We start from the raw sequence: 17,842 nt of genomic DNA on the forward strand, positions 1-17,842 counted from the left end.
ACAAGATTTTGAGATATTTAAAGAGCTCTCCAGGAAAAGGTTTATTGTTTCGAAAGAACAACCAGAGAAGCATAGAGGCATATACAAATGCAGATTGGGCAGGTTCTATTTCTGACAAGAGGTCTACTTCAGGGTATTGTATTTTTCTATAGGGTAATCTTGTATCATGGAGAAGTAAAAAACAAACTGTTGTGGCTCGTAGTAGTGTAGAAGCTAAGCTCAGAGCTATGGCGAATGGTGTATGTGAGTTACTATAGCTAAAGCTAGTACTTGAAGAGCTGAAGTTAAATTGGGAAGCGCCAATGAAGCTATTCTGTGACAATAAGTTAGCAATTAGCATTGTGAATAATCTAGTACAACATGATCGTACAAAGCATATAGAAGTCAACACTCATTTCATCAAAGAAAAGCTAGAAGGAGGAATAAGTTGTATGCCTTTTGTTACATCTAAACAACATATTGCCGATGCCTTAACAAAGAGTCATTTCAGACCCAAGTTCAAAGATTTCATTTGCAAGTTGGGAATGATAGATATCTTTACTTAAACTTGAGGTGGAGTGTAGAAAAGGAAATAATATATTCAATTAATATAAGAATATTTAATTGATATTTTATTCCTTATGGTGTGTCTACTAATTATGGCTAGGATTGTGAATACATGGAAATAAAATTTGTACATATAATGTAGGGTTGTACTATGTTAAATATATATACAAAAAATGTATTCTTACACCACATATTTGGCTGCCTATATCATTTATGTTAATCTTCAATTTCATCAAGGAAAAATTGGAAGAAGGTAGTTTCAATGTTGAATACGTCCCTACTTCTCATCTGACTTACTCACAAAAGGGCTATTGGAATGAACCCATGAATTTCTTGTCAGCAAGCTTGGCCTTATCAACATTTACAGTCAAGTTTGAGGGGGAGTGTAGATTTGTGTAGATTTATTTAGTGAATTAATTAGTATAAATTAAAATCAATTGGTTTCAATCTATTTGATTTGGTATCAATCTATTCGATCTAACAGGATTTTAATTGATTGACAGAATGTTTTAATTTTGTATATTTGGTAGGATAATATTTTTTTTCTTCCATGATTTGTTGGGATTGATAGATCCATTGTATCTATAAAAGTGTATTATGCTCATTATTGAAAAAGTAATTATTGTCTCCACCTTTCTACATGGTATCAGAGGAGGTTGATTTCTCCAATTTCTTCCGTCGACTTCATCTTCCCTAACGTGTAGGTCACTTCATCTCCTGCTAAGTGAAGTTGATGACATTGGCAGAGTTTTGATATGGTGTTAAATTACATTGTGCATGGAATAACCACTGTCAGCGTGATTGGCTTGTCAAGTAGTGCAGCATCATTTTTTGTGTTCCAAGAATATCTAATTGTAGAATATAATTGTTACTGTGACAAATTGGTAATATCGAGACATTAGATGGACAGAATATGATTTACTTTATATTACTCTTCTAAATCTAATCACTGGTAAGTTAACTGTGGACACATAGCTTCTTCTAAAACCCTCGATAAAGCTCAATGGCTCATAGTAGCCACAAAGTTGGGGCATCATGGCTTATTGTTGTTTTGATGGGACCCAAAATTTTTGGTACTTTAGTAGTTTGGACAGAGAGTTCAAACTTGAAAATGAGAAATGATATAATCCTGCTTCAATCTTTTTCGCAAACCACAAAATAACATAAATCATGTTGATATAAGACAATAGATACTTCAACATATTTTTTGTTTATACTTATAATTTTTCTGTCAGAATTGGCATTGGATTCATGCTCCAGAAATATTGTACCATAACAACATTTTGCATAATGTGACTTCACATGTTTATTCTATTGCGACTGAATGTTTTTGTAATTTGTGTTGATGGTTTGCAAAATGATGATGGCAAGATTGACTTCTCTAAGACAGATTGGATGGTGAGTACCGAATGCTTACTATTGGAGACCAATTAAACATCGGCTATATATGAGAGCTTCTCAAACTCGTATTAATTAACCATAACAACAACAAAAGCTATTCTTAGCTATGAAGTCAACATGCCAAATCACGCTACAGAATCATGTGTATATGGCATTACATATGTGCACACAACCTTTTACAGTATTGAAGCCGTACACAACCCTCCTCTAACTGACCTATATGTGTGCAAACATTCACACAAGTACATACACTATCTATTAACAGGAGTTAAGGATAGTTTCAATCTCAAGAAAGGAAAAAAAAACATGGAGTGTAGAGGAATTGTTAGTATAATAAGAAACTGATGTGAACTTGTCAACATATGAATAACTGATATGAGTGCTTATTTCTTTCTACAAATGGGAAATGATTGCCTCTTTTATCCCTAAATGGGCACTTTTCCTTTACTAGTACATCTTTCTGAATTACAGAGTTGTTAATGATGATGGCATCATTCAATATTTCACTTGATAATCAGATATTCTGAGATTATTTCATGTAATTGTGTAGGTCATTGCCTGGTAACAATATAACCGGCGGAATACCAGAACAGCTTGGCAACCTCTCTAGTTTGACCAACTTGGATTTGGAAAATAATTGTCTGAGTGGAGAAATACCAGCTTCCCTTGGCAAGCTTTCTAAGCTTCAGATTTTGTCAGTAGGATCATAAAATTTACTAATCTAAATCATTTAAGTAGATTTCAGGACTTACCTTTATCTTTTTAATGTCATTAATCAGGATCCTTAGCCAAAATAATCTGACAGGAAACATTCCTCAATCCCTCGCAAATCTTGATTCCTTAAATGACATGTAAGTTTATTACTCACTTAGACAGTAACTGTAGCTGCAGGAATCTTAGAGATTGTGTTCTTTTTTTGACCTAACTACTGCATTTACATAAAGAGTTTGTACATGAATGAAAGGATCAGTCAAGCAAAGCAGCAGTATGTAGATTAATGAGAAGCATAATAGCTGTATATTTGGCAACATGAAAAGAAAAGAAAAGACCTGGAGCTTGGCTTCCGCACTATTGGAAAGAAAAGGCATAGTTGCAATACATGTGTTTTCTTTCCTTGAACTGAAGTTTAAAGTGCATATCATAATGTTTTCTTTCCTTGAACTGAATCTTAAAGTGTTTATCCTATTTTTATTAACATATGCCATTATCTTTTACATAACATTCTACAATTGAATTGAATTAGCAGTCGTCTAGCTTTCAATCATCTTTCTGGACAAATACCTGAAGAGCTCTTTCAAGTAGCTAGATACAAGTATGAATAATTGAGAGTAAACTTTTGCGCAAGCTCTCTACTCTTTGCAACCATATATAATTTTTTTTATTTATTTTTATTGTGCAGCTTCACAGGTAACAATCTGAACTGCGATATGAATTATCAACGCCCTTGTGCTTCCGCCATGCCTGTTCATGGTAAACATTTTTAATAATTGTTTTTGAACTTAGGGCTCCATTATCTGCAGTAGGTAACTGTTTGAGAGAAACTATATTTGGTCTTGGTAGGAAAATCCCAAAATTCCAAAGTAGGAAAAAATTCCAAAGTAGGAATTTTGCTTGGAATTTTTGGAGCTGTCATTGTATTGCTTGTTACGGGCGCCATACTTTTTGTATGCAAGGGTCACAGGAAGGGATATCGACGAGAAGAATTTGTTGATGTTGCAGGTTTAGTACCTTCTTACACCTAATTCTCTGGTTGTTGATAGGACCTTTTGCCAAGTAATTTTTATTCATGTTAGTCATTCGCTTTGCCATATTTCTTTTTTGTGCATAATCTGCATTTTTTATTGAAACAATAGCATACACTGGATTAAGTCTTGCAAATCGGAACTGATAAATATAAATTAAGTACATAAATTATCAAAAATTATTTGATTGACTGCCTTACATACAGATGAAGATGATCGCAGAATTGCATTTGGACAGTTAAAAAGATTTGCTTATCGAGAATTACAGATTGCAACAGATGGATTTAGTGAAAAGAATGTCCTCGGACAAGGTGGTTTTGGAAAAGTATACAAAGGAGTGCTTCCAAATAATACTAAAATTGCCATAAAACGGTTGACTGATTGTGAGAGTCCAGGTGGGGAAGCTGCATTTTTACGTGAAGTAGAGATGATAAGTGTTGCTGTCCACAAAAATCTTCTGAGATTGATTGGCTTTTGTACAACACCAAAGGAGCGTCTTCTTGTCTATCCTTTTATGCAAAACTTGAGTGTTGCATATCGTTTACGAGGTAATTTTCAGTTTTCACAGTAATCTACTCTGCTTATCTATCTCATGGCAGCAAAGCTAATAAAAGAGAGAAGGAATATTATGTTGTGCACGTGAATATAACTATTTGATTATCAATTTATGGATTCCATGCATCGACTTCCTTTCATCTCAGTTTAATCACCATGTCTTTTAAAAAATCAAAATTGCTTTTAATAATACCTTTTGACTTTCATTAATTCATATATCTCAGCAAAGACCGTAACAAATATCATGCTAAGAAATAGCCAAAGAAATCATCCATCTAATCTTGGTTTTTCTTTGCATTCTTGCATTAAGTTCTTCACGTGGTATTCCAATCAGATTTATGGGAGTAATCATAGCAGCTTTAGGAATTGATAACCTTCCAGCAACCAGATTGAAATGAGAATTTTGTTATGAGATCTAGTACTTGATCTATATTTCTATGTATCTTATACTTGTGATAAATATGAAGTCATGTTTTTACTTTGAAATGTTAATTGTGGACTGGCTACCATGCTATGCTTCATGGAGTGATGTCAATATCCTTGTAAAGAAAAATACACATAAACTATTTTAGCTGACCATTGCTCACATTGTTGTATTATGTTCTGCAATTGTTGTTGATGGTAATACTGTTGAATGGTTGCACAGAGTTCAAAACTGGGGAACCAGTGTTGAATTGGACAACAAGAAAAAGGGTGGCGCTAGGTACTGCACGTGGATTAGAGTACCTTCATGAACATTGCAATCCTAAGATAATACACCGTGATGTTAAAGCTGCTAATGTCTTACTCGATGAGGACTTTGAGGCTGTAGTAGGTGATTTTGGCTTAGCAAAATTGGTAGATGTGAGGAAGACATCTGTGACAACTCAAGTTCGGGGAACTATGGGTCACATAGCACCTGAGTATTTATCCACTGGCAAATCATCTGAGAGGACAGATGTATTTGGTTATGGAATTATGCTTCTTGAACTTGTCACTGGACAACGTGCAATAGATTTTTCTCGCTTGGAGGAAGAAGATGATGTTTTATTGCTTGACCATGTAAGCATACTTATCTTGGTAAACATAATTTATTTATTTATTCGATAATATCTTAATGGCATCAGAAATTTGATATTGTTTTCCATCTTAAGATCTAGTCATCTGAAGATGTAACAAAGGTTACACATAAAATTCCTTCCAATAGAAAGTTGCATAAAATTCCTTCCAATAGAAAGTCGCAATGTGCAGTTATATTGGATTAAAAGGCTCCCTTTTCTATATCATTTTAAAAAATTTTGTTACTAGTTAATTTTAGCGTTTATTAAGTATAAATCACTAGAAAATGTAAATCAGGTAATTATCTACTCGTAGATGTAATCCACCCATTGGTATATGGATAGTAGGGCTTGCTCTATATTTATCCATATAAGCCCACTTGATTTTTGGGCTGGATGTTAAGGGATTAGGCAGCTAATATTTTCTAGCAGGCTCCAATATCGTGCTGCTTGATAGATTTATACACAATATTATATGTTGTCCTTTTCAGCTCCAGCATATAATTGCTTTTATTTGATTGGTCGCCAATGGTTTTTAGAGAGTTTTGATGTTCTTATACTGAGATTGTATCGTTTACTTTTTGCCCAAGAGAATGCAAATCATCAAGTTTCTAGTATTCACTCTGTCCTATGGTTCAATGTTCTTAAGCTAAACTGGTCAATGAACTGGTGTGGCCATGGATTCTACAATTCAGTTGCTCATTGTTGAATTTAAAAAAAAAATACAAATATCATTAGTAACACTAGAAGAGAAGGCTAACTTAGTCATGTAGTTCTGGGTTTGTACTTCCTGGTTTAGGGTTCAGGGCTTGAATCGGACTGGCTTGGGGAAAAGTTCCCTCATGAACCAATTCAATTGGCCAGTTCAGTCTGGTTTCAGAGTACTGGTGCCATAGGATGCCAAACTCTTTCTAATAACTTTAGTCAAGTTGATATGTGGAAATTAAGGTTCTTACAATTCTTGAGGCATTGATGGATTTGTCTGTATAGTCAGTCTTTCCTAAGTCAAGTTATATGCTTCTTTTCCTTTTGGCTTAAATGCCGAAGCTACAAACATAACTAGTATGTATCATATAAATGTTGCGGACTGTTATTTCTAGTTCGAGCTGAAGTTAGGAGTAATATCACTAGTGGTCTAAGCCACTTCACTGCATATTTTGGTTTCTTATGCAGGTGAAGAAGCTACAAAGAGAGAAACGCTTGGGTGACATTGTTGACAGAAATCTCAATAATGAATATGATGGTCAAGTTGAAATGATGATCCAAGTTGCTCTTCTTTGCACTCAAGCATCACCAGAGGACCGCCCCACCATGTCTGAGGTGGTGCGGATGCTTGAAGGAGAGGGTCTCGCTGAGAGATGGGAAGAGTGGGAGCAAGTAGAAGTGACCAGAAGGCAAGAGTATGAAAGAATGCAGAGAAGGTTTGGTTGGGGAGAAGATTCTTTGTACAACCAAGATGCAATCGAACTGTCCTGTGGAAGATGACATAAGATTATGAAGTAGGGATGCAAAAAGACTCGTATGCTGAAGTCTTTTACTCTGTTTTTTCCTCGTGTGTTTTGAGAGATGGTTCTTGCATTTGGTTTAAACTCAAGATGTCAGTTTGTCGATTTTCGCAACTGAATTCGCACTCTTAGAGGGTGAAGACTGGTGTAAATATCCTGAAGTAGGTATTTCTCAATATCAATAAGTAGCTGATGGTATCACTTTAGAATCATTGGATGAGGAGATATATGCTAAAGTTGTCCATCTTTTTGTTAATCTTGCGCTCGTTGATCTAAAAACTAAACTGAATCAAGGAACTGTCACCTCAAGTTGGGGACGGGACTATCCGTTTAACTATTGAAGGATATGAAGTATGCAAAGGAAAATACTGGAATCCACTTGACTTGGGTACGTTCCCTCTTGGCGCTTTAGATTGGTAGAAGAAGGTGGTCTTAAGTCACGGGCCATTTTGCTGCAGATTGTTGATCAGGAACAAGCTCACATTGCAAAAGCTACTTTGTGTTTGACGCTCCATTGAATGATCGAGTCAATCTGACATTACATAGATGCTAGATATACCATATGGCTAAGTCGTAAATGGATTGATTCAAGTGTTCTTACTAATTTGGAGCCGTGCAGGTGTGAGCCATGTTATGAATCTAATGTAGTTGCAGGTAACTAGGGGTATGCATTTTGTTCCACCTTAGAAGGTGAAGACGAAATATACTCCGATCCTATGCTTCCAACTCCCAAAAGCCTTTTGAGACCATTAATTCACAATCAATATGATGCTTTCCAATTTGCTATCGACCCATTTTAGGACATCCAATCCAAACTTTGAAGGCTTCCAACTAAAAGTCGAAGGTTTAAAGACTTTGAATGCCAAGTTGGTGTGAGACATCTTGTGATTAAAGAGTTTGTAGGACTAAGTTTGGTCTTTGCGTTAAGATATTTTGACCATAAATGTACTAGACATAAACCTATCCTGCTATAAGTAGTTGGATCATGGGAATAGTTGGACGACACCTTTTGTTTAGTCTCTTTATCCAAGTGTTCTTCATACATACATCATACCTCTCAATTCCCACTTAACATCGTCTCTAGCTCAGCTTAAAAAGAATGACTTTTGTGAAAATTTCAATGTGATAGGGGATCATGTAAAACCGGATAGAGAGATAGAGGGGGATTGGGTTGAATATCAGGCTCGATTTCTTTTCTTTCATGTTAGTTCTTGCCTATCAGATTAGTTTAAGCAACAGAAATAATAAATATAAATAAAAAATAAACAAAGACAAGGGACGCTATTGATTTATTTGGTTCACACCCTCAAGGTACTACGTCCAAGGCTTGTGTACGGAATGTTGTTTATTAAATTTCTCTTTTTGCATAGAAACCTTTTACACAATTTATGATAATCTAAGCACAATTAAGATGGAAAATAAAATCACATAAATAAATTAAATACAAATAGAATGATGATCGATTCAAAAGTGTTGTTCCTCGATTGCAAAACTTTGAGAGCCTTTCTTGAGTACAAAATGGAGAGGATTGAAAGTTGATGGCTTTTCAATGTTTTCTGCAGTTCGGATCCTCTGGACCAGGGAACCCTGGACCACCCCTGGACCACAAACTCCGGTTAAAAAGCTATCACGTGCAATGCGCGTGCACGTGGAAACAACACTCCCGCAGAAACGCGCCCATTTGCTTGCAGCCCTAACTTCTCGCGATTCTTCCACCTCCGCGCTCCGCCGGCGACCAGATCCGTCGCAGACCCTGGCCCCTCCCCGACGCCCACCTCTAGCGTCTCTGCAAGGCACGTGCAAGCAAATGGGCGCTCAACTCACACGAAACGCAAGCATCGGCAGTGTTTCTCGCGAGCCCTAGCATCCCTCCTCCCCAAGTCCGCCGAGACGAAACGTGTAGCTGCAAAACAGGTGGAGCCCTAACCTCACGCCCAAACGACGAGAGGCAGCGAGCTCTAGCCTCAAGTCGCCATCTTCCACTCTTCCACGCGAAACACAAGCTCTGCCCTAGCCGCAAGTCATCGTCCCCGCATCTGCCATCCGTCGGCGCCATCTTCCACTTCTTCCTTTCGTCTCGCCATCATCCGCCGGGATCTGGTATCATTGTCAGTCTTCTTGCTCTTTAGCTTCTGACGGATGCTCTCCATTAAAACACGAGAAACATCGTTATGTCCTTGATTATAAGACTGTGGTTTTGCTTTGAGGGCCAGCAAACAATTCTTACAATAGAGGCCTTTTTACAGAATAAAATCCATCTGGAACTTTTTGCAAGTAACCACAGTCTTATAACTATGGATTTTACAACGTTCTGACAGTTTGTGCCAACGAAAGCTTGTTTTCTATTTTATTGTCTTTGCTTGAATTCCTAACTATTTAATTGTTTGAGTTCTGCATATGCCAATTTTAGTTGAATGTTGTTGATTAATTCCCTACATGATACAAGACATGTACAAATTACTCTTTACAAAAACAAAATATAACTGACATTGTTTGAAACATTTTACATCTTTATATTGTGCTATTATATATTATGGATTGTCATATGATATTGGAATGTGGTTGTAACAGTGATTAGCCTGATATATATGTATCTGTGTATATTCTGTGTTTGTGTGTTTGTTGCATGCACATGAAAGTAGGATTGAATGCTACGCAAGAGTAACTGTTTAACTGTTTGTTGTAACATATTCTAATACTTTGAAGTTATACTGTTGATTTGAGTTTAACTGTTAATTGCTTATGCATAATATAGGTTTCACCTTTAATGTTGATATTGAAGTTATAAGAACATCAACATCAAGTAACTCTGATGATTGGAAATAATTTGTATTCAGATTGCAGCACTGAATTCAAATTCAACATCAAGTTCCAATTTGTACTCAACATCAAGTAACTCATTGTTTACAACTTTGAATTATAACTTTGAGCTTATTTATTTTTTAAAATTTATTTAGCATACAATCTATGAACATTAAAAAATATTTGAACTTAAGTAATTCTTGTTTGCTTAATAGGTTGGTATTTCATGGCATCATCAAGTTACAACTCCATCGACAATACAAAATTTGAATATGTACCATGCAGGGATTGCGGACAAAGAACAGTGGTTTGTGTTTCTAGATCGAGCAAAAATCCCGGAAGAAGGTATTATCGATGTGGGCAGCATGGCTGGCAAAAGTGGGTGGTAACCGATACTTTTTCTGATGAAGACAACAGTGAAATATGCCGTGGAAGGTTAGGAAAAATTGAGTCAAGGTTAGGTAGTGAACCCATTGCTTCTCGTGAGCATAATCTAGGAAATTCAAATGTACCATCAGTGGTTTGGATATTAGTTATAGTGAATCTGACTCTTTTGGCCGTTTACCTTATTACTTTGTTGGTTCGGTCTTGTTAATTAGTGTTGAGTAATGTTGTTATTGTAATATGACAGATTAACTGTTTGTAAGAACCAGCTGAAGGCTAATTGATTTATTAGTTCAGGTGGTTAATTAGTGTTGACTAATGTTGGTATTGTAATGTCATAGGATAATTAGTTCTTTTGTTAAGATGGATGTTGTGGAACTTGTTATATAATGGTTTGGAAATTTTATAATGATTTATTCTGTATTGTTGTTCTTTCGGTATTTTATTCTCATCTCTGTAATGTTCATCAAGGGTTGATTGGTTCGCTTGTGTTGCAATGGTTGCTTTTGATGTCCGTGTGATGCTTGGTGCCAACGGTTTTGTTTGATATAAGCTTGTGTTGCAATGGTTGTTTGCTCAATCACAGCTCAAGGGTCAACAGACTTGGAAGCATCAAGTTGAACAAACTCTCTTACAGAATCAAAACTGTCGTACGGCAAGCTCTTCAAGGGACTTTGGTTTCGTTATCGGATCTAGTAGCCTCCTCAAGGGACTTTGTCTACCTTTACTATTCCTGGTTATTTGATCTCCATGGGAATTGTACAGAAAAGAGATCAACTCGAATAGTTCTTCCGATGAGCCAGCCTTCAAACTAGAACTCCTGCTCATCTTATTTGCTCCAGTGCTATTTGCTCAGTGCTAGATGGATAAACTGTCGACTTCTTCCCTGCTGAAGCAATTGCTTTGGCTTCAAATTTTCTTGGTTTCTGGGTGGTACAGGACTCAAGTTTCTCACAAGAACTCATGAGAAAATAACCCTCATGTTATTCAATTTGCTGTAACTTCTAACCAAAAAAATTCTGAAGTTGATAGTAGAAAACATAAAACACAGACTTAGCTGATCGGAGAGGGCCGTTGGTATTGGATCGGTCTGCAGACCGATCCAGTGATACTGTGGGTATTGGATCGGTCTGCAGACCGATCCAGTAATACTGTGGTTAGCTGATCGGTCTAGTGACCGATCAGTAACCAAACAGTAGTGTTCTGTGAGTTATCTGATCGGTCTGTAGACCGATCAGATGGGATTCAGATAACAATAGGGGATCGGTCTGTGGACCGATCCCTGATCGATCCACAGACCGATCAGAAGTCTCCCAGACCGATCAGGACATATCCTGATCGGTCCAGAGGGCTATGGATCGGTCTGCTGACCGATCCACAACATGATCAAAGGTCCTCAGGAGACTTTAAGGAAGGGAAGATAAGAAAGGTTACGAAAACTCAATTGACGTCCTCAAAAATACTATTAAAAGAAGACAAATGAATACTCCATTCTTCTCTTCTTCTAAAAAACATGATCAGTAGCTTAACCATGCAAAAAGAAAATTAAGAGAGGAGGAAGTAGCTTAATCTGAAGACAAGACAATAGGGGCAAAAACATGCTGCATCAAGAAGTCCATTAGTTCTGCGATGGTCCAAATTATATAACATAACATAGAATCAATAATGTGCATCTTTAACATCTTTAACATCAGCTGGGTTGAACTTCAGGCCAAGCTAATATAACATCTTTAACATCATGTAACATTGACCTTGTGTTCAAACAAATAATAAAAACATCTCCATTGTCAATAAGAGGACAAATACTAAAAACATTGACCAGAATTTTTCAAGCAAGATGTCTGGAAGACCAGTGAAGATGCTGATAGCTCAAGAGATGTCAACAGACATAAAGTCTAAGAAGAAACCACTCAGTGTTGTTGCTCGATTGATGGGTCTTGATGATGAACTAAAACCTCAGCCATGCCCAGAAGATAGCCAAAATAAGTCCCAATAAGTTGTTCCTTCTCAGTCTCATCAAGCTGATCATCGAAAAGAACAAGATGGTGCAAATGAAGTTTGGCATAAATCAACTCAAAAGAGGGGAAGCTGTGAAGGTAATCAGAACGAGATAAAAATAGTACTTGCCTGTTCACAAAGCTGGATGTTCTCAGTTCAAACAGAGATTTATTTCTAAAATTTCTTAATGAACCAAACTCCCTGTTCACAAAGCAACTAAACAATAGATTAGTTGGAACCTAAAGTATTTGGAACCTGTCAAGAAAGGAAATCATATCAATAAATTAACTAGTATTTCAGGTGCACATATAAATAGACATAGGCACATACGAGATCGTTACTGTCTAAGGAGAGGAATCCGCACGAGGTGGTCTAGCAAATTGCACAAATGGGGATTGCACCTATAACAGTAAACAACTGTAAACTATTAGGAAGCCGAAACAACAATGTAGGTCAAATTTGCTCAGAAAGTTCATACAGATTGAAACAACAAGATTTAGACAGATATTATACATTTCATTCAGACTTAAAGAAACTTGTGATAACTAAGATGTATATATACCTGAGAAAGTTGTGATGCCAATAATGGTGGAAATTGAGTCTCAGTCATATTGAAACTACCAACAGAGCTACCAATTGTTGGCACATAATTTATAGGCTAAAACAAAAAAATAAAATACATTCTTAGATAGTTATAACATAAACTATCTTAGATTAACATAAGTAAAACAAATACCAACTTGGTGAATGATCCGGTCACATTGTACGCTGCCCACGGTGGAAATACTTTGATCTACACCCTGTGTTATAAAAAATAGAATGATTTTAGTTACAACAAATAATACCAAATAAACAAAATTTGCGAAGTTAAAGAATAGAAACTATTACAATTGTTGAGGCTTGGTTTGTTTTCCTCGTTGCTTTTCTTTTCCTTGAAAGCTTCTCTAACCCACCTTTCAACCTCTTACGACATCGTTTTTTTCTTCATTTTAATCCCTTTTACTCCAGTAGAGTTCCCTTCACCATAATCAAATTCCCTGGATGCTTGGCTCACATTTAATTGTTGGACATTTGATTCATTAACTTGTAATTTATCATCCACTATCTTACACAAGCTCAACATAGCATCTTTAACAAACATGTAGGTATCATCCCTTTCTGCTGCCTTGGTAACCAATTGAACATTCAACCCACACAACTCTTTGTAACGCATGTTTTGAAGTACTTTTGGATCCAAACTAGCATTGTTGGCCATTGAATCATTTACTCCAAAATATCCAATTTTTGCTTTTCTTGTCCACCTTTTCAATACATAATCACTTGGGATCTTCATGATATTATTCCACGTAAATATTTTCAGAATATGAGAACACAAAATCCCAGCAAATTCAAATTTTCTACAGCTACACTCAATCTTTTCACACTTCTTATCAAGTGTAACTATATGATGGTTTTTCTTTTTGTGAGGAGTAACTTTATATTTTGCAAATGTATCAACATCCTCACAAATTTCAAGATTAGAATCATGAGATAAGCACCACTCCTGTTGAAAACACTTGTATACCTCAGGAGTATAAATTTCACTAGCATGCTTTAAAATCTCAATTGGAAACATTAAATAGGGAACAGTTGTATTTGATTTGAAATCAGCTTTTAATTCCTCATATCGACGATCATCAAGAAGCCTTTGGAAGTGGCTGAAAAAGTCTAAAAACTTGTGTTTATAAGTGACATATTTTTTCACAATACTATTCATGCTCTCACTTCTTTGGGTTGTAGTCATATCTGCACAAAACATTTTTCGTCCATATACTAAAGCCCATTTTTCCTTGATGTTGTACATGCGCCTCAACCAATCATTGTCTTCAAGTGCATACTTGGCTAACATCATGTTCCATGCTGAAATAAAATCTTCCTCTTCATCAAAATCATATATACATGAGGCAAAATCTTTAGCAAAATCTCTAAACATAGAAAAAACTCCATTCAAATGTATGGCAGCATTTTGATAAATATGCCAAATGCACAAACGATGATGTGTTTCAGGCCATCTGGAAGCTAACGCCTTAGCCATTGCTGCATCTTGATCTGTAAGAATAGTAGTTGGCTTTTTCTCACCCATAGCTCTAGTTAATGTATCAAATAACCACTCAAAAGTCAAACTGGTTTCATCATATAATAAAGCGGCACCAAATAGTATGGATTGTTTATGATGATTAACGCCTACAAACAATGCAATTGGCCGACCTTCATTGTTCTTTCTGTAGGTTGTGTCAAAGCAAACAACATCTCCAAAATTTGCATAATCAGCTCTCATCTTAGCATCAGACCAAAAAATATTAGTAATCAAATCATCTTCATCAACTTGGATAGCATAAAAAAAATTAGGATCCTCGAATTGCATTTTTTGCAGATATTCCAATACACCCCCTGTATCCCCAACTCTCATATTTATTGTTCTTTTGGATCGCAAGTAGTTTTTATAATCTTGAGGAATAAATCCTAAATTCTCCCTCCCACCTACTTGCCTCACCATAAGATCATGAGATGATTTTGGGGGGATTCCCACATCACTTGCCATCTCAATCTGTATCGCTGCAGAAGAAGATATATTCCTATGACTTCTGTAGAGGTGCGTTTTATTTGGACTTGAGAGATAATGATTATGCTCTTTAACAAACTGTACCACAGTAAACTTGCTTTTTTTCCGATTACAAATCTTCATTTTAGCCTCACAACCAAACCTTGTTTCATCACGACTTGCTTTGACATAAAGATCTCGTTTGTCTTTTCCTCTTTTACCTTGGGCACAACAATAAAAGACCCTATCAAGTAATTTACCCGATTCATCCTTGTGGATTCTACCTCTCCTTACACCAAATCCAACCTTTTTAGAATATGCCAAATAAAATTGATATGCATCTTCTTCTGTTTCAAATTCCAATCCTAGTTGTGGTATATCCAAATCGGTTTCAATGTTCAAGCCTATACAAGCAAACAAACAAAGCAAGATGGGTAAAAGGAAAATTTGATATACTGAAGCTCAATACATTCTCAATATGATTTCTATTACCTTCATTAATATCATCAAAGTCAACTTCACACATATCCTCGTTTGAAACAAAATTCAAACGACGACAACTTGTAGATTCACCCTCCATGATAATTTCTTTGATCCTGTTAATAAATTCCAATCCTTAATTTGCTACTGATCATTCACATAACCAAGATCAGAATTTCAAATCTGTTCTTATAACTTCAACATGAACATTAAAGAAATAAGCTTATTTATAACTTCAAAGTTCCAACAAAATTTAATGGTTTCTATTCAATTACTTTTGCAAAACAAGGGATTGGTCAAGGCTAATTATAAGAATTGGTGATACTGCTAATTTACTTGCACGCCATTTATCATTCCTGAATTTGAAAAAGGAGATGAAACTACTTGTTACTATGACCTTGCAGCAACCAAAGTACAAAACTGATAGAGACAAAAACAGAAGAGCATCAAACGAATGGAACTAACCTCAAGATTACATGGAAAGGTGAAGATAATAGAGAGTATAAGTAAATCAGAAACAAAACATTCAAACGAATGTTACATAAGAACTAACCTCAAGATTACATGGAAAGGTGAAGATAATAATAGAAGAGCATCAATTTTCTGTAACATAAGATGACATTGAAGGTCTTACATTTGATTGGAACTAATTCCAATGAATCCTATGAACCAATAGACTAGTTGGTCTCTTTAAAGTCAACTTTCAGAGACCAGAATTACTCACGTTTGTTGGAGGCCGAACTTGTTCACACCAGCAAATGGGAAATCAGCCCTAACGGCGGAAGAGCTTGGGGCGTCGCCGGTCGCGGGCAGGGTTGTGCCTCGGAAGAGCTTGTGTCGTCGCCGCCGGAGGATCCCGGTTGGTTTCTGCGTGAGTCGCGGAACCAAAAGGCCGCAGGGGGCTGTCACTTCGTCGCCGACGCTAGAGGTGGGCGTCGGGGAGGGGCCAGGGTCTGCGACGGATCTGGTCGCCGGCGGAGCGCGGAGGTGGAAGAATCGCGAGAAGTTAGGGCTGCAAGCAAATGGGCGCGTTTCTGCGGGAGTGTTGTTTCCACGTGCACGCGCATTGCACGTGATAGCTTTTTAACCGGAGTTTGTGGTCCAGGGGTGGTCCAGGGTTCCCTGGTCCAGAGGATCCGAACTGTGTTTTCTGAGTCTCGGTCTTGAGGTCTTTTTATAAGATTTTCTTGATCGACTGATCAATCATGTTCGGTATCAAAATCTAATCCTTCTCAATCTGTTGTTTGAATATGTTTTCAGTCTACTGATCTACACTAACGATTGATCAATCATAATCGTGTCAATTTCCCGTCCAGATTTGTTTGCCAATCAGATTGACATCTCACTCAATTAGCGATCAGATCTGTATTGTGTTGACCAATCAATAGTATATGTCAACTGATTTTGCCTTCGATCTTATGTTTCGCTACGCAGCATGGTCAACTCATTTGATGCCATGTTGACTCAATTTGCCACCTCAGACCTTGATTGTTCAAACCCACTTGTTCAACCAATCATACCTTTCAGTTGACTGTAAAATCTATTTCCAGTAAAATAAAGTTAGTATAACAAATAAAGTAGTCCTTCAAAATAGTATTAACAACAATCTACTTTGGTCTACAAAATACGCTAATCTGGTTGACCAAAAATTTTGTTTTAGTTGCCCAAAACTTCTCTACCTAACTTACTGGTCATACTTGCTTGGAGTTTATTCCTCTAAGATTTCTGACTACATAGGATTTATTCCCCTTAGTTTTTTTCCTTTGTTAAATATTCGATTATCCTTGATCTGCTTTGACTTTTTTCTTTACCAGACATTCAATTAACCTTGACCTGCTTAGTCTTTTACTTGTCTAAGTCAATCTTGACCTGACCTATTAGGACTTCTCACTTATGCGTAGGTCAACTTTGACTTATTAGGACTTCTTATCAATTGCCAAGCATCCTATTACCCTTGACTTGCGTGAACTTTTTCACTTACTTTTAATATCCGATCAACTTTGACCTGTTTGAGTCAACTCTTAGTCAATTTTGATTGAATATAGATATATCATCAAATATTGAAACCCTGAGACAGATTGCACTAATAATCTTTCCTTTTTTAATATTTGATATTACATTTAAATTAAACTAATCACACAACCTAACTTCTCTTCTCGATATTATGCAAAAATCAAAGAATTAGGATTTCTAATATCTCATTCTTTGAAAAATAACCACTTAGCTTTTTATTTCTCACACTCTCTCTCTCATTGTTTTCTTCTTATTATTCTTTCTCTATCTTTCATTTCTTCTCACATCTCTTTTATCTATCTTTCTTCATCCTTAAATTTTTAAGTATTTCAAAAATCTTATTCAAATTCATTTTCAAAGTTATTTCAAAAAACCTTTTTCAAAAATAACTTTTAAGATATTTTTAAAAATCTTTGTAGAAAAGATTTAAAATATATTTAAAAAAATCTCAAAAAACAATTTGTTAAAGAAATTTTAAAAGAAAATTTGAAAATAACTTTAAAAAAATATTTTCTTTCTTTTAAAAAAATCTTTAAAGATATTTTGAAGGAAAAACACATTTTCAAATAATTTTTCTAAACTTATGTCAATTTAATTTGAAAAATCCCCTTTGTAAAGATTGCTCTTTCAATAGGGTCTCCCCCTTAACTTGATTCTCCCTTAGGACATCCTTGTCAACCACAAGAAAGAGAAACCTATGTGTCTAAGGGTTTTTGGAGATTATGGTTGACCTAAGGACTTAGGTGTTGGTTAATAATTTCCATTTCCATATATATATATATATATATATATATGCAC

At 36.0% G+C, this 17,842-nt stretch overlaps 2 protein-coding genes and 1 long non-coding RNA gene across 10 annotated transcripts in view; 1 reads left to right on the top strand and 2 right to left on the bottom strand.

The window, feature by feature from the left end:
* The window catches only part of LOC122001985 (LRR receptor kinase SERK2-like), a 79,136-nt gene extending 72,138 nt beyond the window's left edge, over window positions 1–6,998 (top strand). For 4 of the 6 annotated variants that reach the window (XM_042556992.1, XM_042556994.1, XM_042556997.1 and 1 more), the window contains 8 exons: window positions 2,498–2,641; window positions 2,727–2,798; window positions 3,194–3,259; window positions 3,347–3,417; window positions 3,508–3,666; window positions 3,896–4,237; window positions 4,891–5,285; window positions 6,455–6,998. In XM_042556992.1, the coding sequence (XP_042412926.1) occupies window positions 2,498–2,641; window positions 2,727–2,798; window positions 3,194–3,259; window positions 3,347–3,417; window positions 3,508–3,666; window positions 3,896–4,237; window positions 4,891–5,285; window positions 6,455–6,766 (1,561 nt within the window). In that variant the 3' untranslated portion in view covers window positions 6,767–6,998. Of the gene's footprint in view, window positions 1–1,196; window positions 1,247–2,497; window positions 2,642–2,726; window positions 2,799–3,193; window positions 3,260–3,346; window positions 3,418–3,507; window positions 3,667–3,895; window positions 4,238–4,890; window positions 5,286–6,454 lie in introns of all 6 variants that reach the window. The other 2 variants (XM_042556995.1, XM_042557003.1) reach the window with 2 other exon arrangements.
* A 4,980-nt stretch (window positions 6,999–11,978) lies between these two features.
* LOC122001989 lies at window positions 11,979–12,784 on the bottom strand. Of its 3 annotated transcripts, none has more exons than XR_006117549.1 (4): window positions 12,711–12,784; window positions 12,533–12,628; window positions 12,301–12,371; window positions 11,979–12,171 (listed from the first exon to the last, which is right to left on the bottom strand). It is a non-coding gene; the product is annotated as an uncharacterized LOC122001989 (long non-coding RNA). The 3 variants fall into 3 exon arrangements; XR_006117550.1 differs by having other exon boundaries at window positions 11,979–12,225; XR_006117548.1 differs by having other exon boundaries at window positions 11,979–12,371.
* Window positions 12,785–12,934: 150 nt separating this feature from the next.
* LOC121999601 (protein FAR1-RELATED SEQUENCE 4-like) lies at window positions 12,935–15,077 on the bottom strand. Its single transcript, XM_042554260.1, has 3 exons — window positions 15,044–15,077; window positions 14,495–14,955; window positions 12,935–14,287 (listed from the first exon to the last, which is right to left on the bottom strand). The coding sequence occupies exons 1-3, from the start codon at window positions 15,075–15,077 to the stop codon at window positions 12,935–12,937; spliced, it is 1,848 nt and encodes a 615-aa protein (XP_042410194.1).
* Between the last annotated feature and the right edge of the window lie 2,765 nt (window positions 15,078–17,842).

Source organism: Zingiber officinale, chromosome 7A (assembly GCF_018446385.1).
Source record: "Zingiber officinale cultivar Zhangliang chromosome 7A, Zo_v1.1, whole genome shotgun sequence".
Taxonomy (NCBI): Eukaryota; Viridiplantae; Streptophyta; class Magnoliopsida; order Zingiberales; family Zingiberaceae; genus Zingiber; species Zingiber officinale.

What these genes read in the sequence shown, in the direction of transcription:
- LOC121999601 (XM_042554260.1), bottom strand. Translation starts at nt 15,077, where the DNA reads ATGTGTGAAGTTGACTTTGATGATATTAATGAAG. An exon ending in CTTTGATGATATTAATGAAG is followed by an intron (nt 14,956 to 15,043) that starts GTAATAGAAATC and finishes TTGCTTGTATAG; the next exon opens with GCTTGAACATTGAAACCGAT. An exon ending in ATGATCTTATGGTGAGGCAA is followed by an intron (nt 14,288 to 14,494) that starts GTAGGTGGGAGG and finishes TCTGATGCTAAG; the next exon opens with ATGAGAGCTGATTATGCAAA.